At 40.6% G+C, this 3,430-nt stretch overlaps 1 protein-coding gene across 1 annotated transcript; it reads right to left on the minus strand.

The window, feature by feature from the left end:
* Positions 1-1,399: 1,399 nt before the first annotated feature.
* LOC133782179 (uncharacterized) lies at positions 1,400-1,843 on the minus strand. Its single transcript, XM_062221425.1, has one exon. The coding sequence runs from the start codon at positions 1,841-1,843 to the stop codon at positions 1,400-1,402; it is 444 nt and encodes a 147-aa protein (XP_062077409.1).
* Positions 1,844-3,430: the final 1,587 nt, after the last annotated feature.

A 3,430-nucleotide genomic window follows, 5' to 3' on the forward strand; every position in this document is an offset into this window, starting at 1 on the left:
TGTTGTGTTTTCTTGCTGGGCCTTGGCTCACGGGTGCTACGTGGTGCAGGTAAAGGCAAGGGCAAACTGGACCAAGCCTGAGGTGGAGAGCTCCGAGGTGGAATATACATAGCCAGCGGTTCGACTGCCACGGTCGAGGAGTGGAGCGGGACAGGGATCACCTAACCGCTTGTTTTGCCTTAGTATGGCCGGTTGTTGTACATAAACCTAGTGTCTTTTGTAAATGGTCTTTGAACTTAATATTTTTGGGATCCCATGTAACAGATGATACTTTCTAATGAAAACGTGGCTTTGAGACCAAAACGCTTTTAACCCTAGTTCCTTTATAGTTTCAGTAACATGATTTTATTTAAATGACTTGATTAGCAAGTCTGGCACTTTAAAAACACACAGTGTAACGGTCTTGGCTATCCAGAGCGTTACACATTGAGTAAAATAACTTCCATTATACAAACTTGTAAGATCACTATAATTTTTGGCAGCACCTCCCCTTGTTTTTAGCACTTCCCAAAATCAGAAAATTTCTTCACAAACCACAATTCTCCAATCCAATATTTCAGAATATCAAAAATATCCAAAATGCACCACTTAATCCATAATAAAACCCAATTAACACTAGATTTCCTAATAACCAAAGGAGTCTCATTAAATTGAAAAGATGAGAGGCAAGATCACTTACATTAATGAGAAACCCATTGATAATCTACCATTGTTGTCCAAAGCTTGGAGAAATGAACAATATTGAGGAAGAGAATGGGATTTTCGGATTAGGGTTAAAATGAGTGGGAAAAATGGTATTCTTGAAGTAATTAGGTGAAAAGGAACAAAGAAAATGATGGGGGAAGTGATTTTTATGGAAATGGATGAAGAAATTATGAAAGATGAGTGAAATATTGGTGGTTATGGAGGTTGTAGGGTGATTTGGGCGGAGGAGAGGCGGAGAAGATGAAGGGAGGCGGATGGGGTATTTTGGAGGGTCTAAAAAAAAATAGGGCAAATTTTAGGCTTTAAGTGGTGGCCCGTGCTAGTGCCGCGGCGCTAATGTATTTTTCTCTCTCCAGGAGCCGCGGCGTAGGAACAGGGGCCGCGGCGCTAATTCGAGTCCAATTTTTTTGTTGCCTCTGTCAAGCACCTCGCCACGGCGCTAATGCCCCTAAGCGCCGCGGTGCAACAAGCTGCGCCGCAGTCTTACTTAAAAAAAAACAACAAAATTTTTCAACTTTTCACGGTTTTCTCTTTACACAGAATACAATAAAAATACGAAATAAAAACACTTAAAAATACTAATTGTTCCAAACCAAAGATTAAAATGCAAAACAAAATACAATTTGGGATGCCTCCTAATGGCGCTGTTGTTAACGTCATATAGTCGGACGCTGGTTTCCTCTTTACTGCGGAGCTAAGAGGATGACGGACTTGGCTTGATCAAACTAACCACCAAGTAGAGCTTTAATCGCTGACCATTTACTTTAAACTTGCCAGTCTTTTCACTTGTTACTTCAACGGAGCCATAAGGAAACACTTGTAATATCGTGAAAGGACCAGACCATCTCGATTTAAACTTGCCCAGAAAAAGTTTCAATCTTGAATTAAAGAGTAATACCTGTTGAAATCCCTTCTTGACAAGGTTATGGTCATGCCACTTCTTAGTCCTCTCCTTGTAAATCTTGGCGTTCTCATAGGCTTCGTTTCTAAACTCCTCCAACTCGTTCAATTGCAAAAGCCTTTTCTCACCAGTTGCTACCAAGTCCATGTTCAAGTTCTTCATGGCCCAAAATGCTCTATGCTCAAGTTCCACTGGAAGATGACATGCTTTCCCAAAGACCAACCTATATGGTGACATACCAATAGGTGTTTTGAAAGCTATTATGTATGCCCACAAAGCATCATCGAGCTTCTTAGACTAGTCTTTCCCCGAATTCTGTACCGTCTTCTCCAAGATTAACTTAATTTCCCGGTTGGAAATCTCAGCTTGTCCATTACTCTTCGGGTGATAAGGTAATGCTTTTCTATGTCTAACTCCATATTTTGCAAGTAACACTTCAAATTTCTTGTTACAGAAATGACTCCCTTCATCACTAATAATAGCTCTAGGAGTACCAAACCGAGTGAAAATGTACTTTTGGAGAAAAGTAAGAACTGTTTTAGCGTCATTAGCATGAGTTGCAACCGCTTCCACCCACTTAGAAACGTAGTCCACAGCTAGCAAAATAAACAGGTTGTTGTATGATGACGGAAAAGGACCCATGAAGTCAATACCCCACACATCAAACAGTTCCACTTCTAAAATACCAGTCAAAGGCATCTCGTTCCTTCTTGAAATATTACCAGTCCTCTGACAACAATCACATGCCTTGACAAACTCATGAGCATCCTTAAAGAGAGTTGGCCAGAAGAACCCACTATGTAGAACCTTTGCAGCAGTCCTTGTCCCACCAAAGTGACCTCCACACTGCAGACTATGACAATGATTCAGGATAGAGTACATCTCCTCTTCTGGCACACATCTTCTAATTATCTGATCGGCACAGTGCTTATAAAGGGTTGGCTCTTCCCAATAATAGTGCTTTACCTCAGAAAAGAATTTCTTCAATTGTTGTCTTGTTATGTCAGGAGGTGTGATGTTTGCAGCTAGAAAGTTGACATAATCAGCAAACCATGGAACCATCAAACTTTCCTTTAAAGCAAACAACTGCTCATCAGGGAACTCATCATTTATCTGGACTTCCTTCATATTCTGACTCTCTTCTGACTCCAATATTGACAAATGATCTACTACTAGGTTCTCGGTACTCTTCTTATCTCTGATTTCTAACTTAAATTCCTGGAGGAGAAGGACCCATCGGATTAGTCTTGGCTTGGCATCTTTCTTGGTCATAAGGTATTTGATCGTCGAATGGTCTGTGTACACAATAACCTTATTCCCGATTAAATATGAAAAGAGTTGTTTGCCGTCGTCTTTGCTCTTGACAAATTTCGATCTTATTTGATTTGATCACCTATTACAATCTTCACGGATCACTCCGCCTTGAAATATCTCCTTTCCAAAAAGGATGCTAAGGCGTGATTAATACAGTAGATCCTTCTTTTGCAAGAATTTGACATAACGATCAAAGACAAGAAAGGTGTTGAAAATGTCGTTGCAGACCACTTGTCCCGACTTAAATTCAGTGATCCCGCTGATGGTCCAACTATTCATGATGATTTCCCCGATGAACAATTGATTTCTATTACTAAGTTACCGTGTGTTTACCCAAAAAAGGTCACTGATGACATGGCAAAGATTACTTACACATAGATTGACACATGGCAGACTTAAAAGGCAGAGGTGTGGTTCGACCATCGACCAGAAGCGCACCTCCTCGTCGGTGTTTATTTTTGTCATGACCAGGCTGGTCGTGAAGCCCGATTTATTTCCTTCTTAAGTTGT

Source organism: Humulus lupulus, chromosome 1 (assembly GCF_963169125.1).
Source record: "Humulus lupulus chromosome 1, drHumLupu1.1, whole genome shotgun sequence".
Classification (NCBI taxonomy): domain Eukaryota; kingdom Viridiplantae; phylum Streptophyta; class Magnoliopsida; order Rosales; family Cannabaceae; genus Humulus; species Humulus lupulus.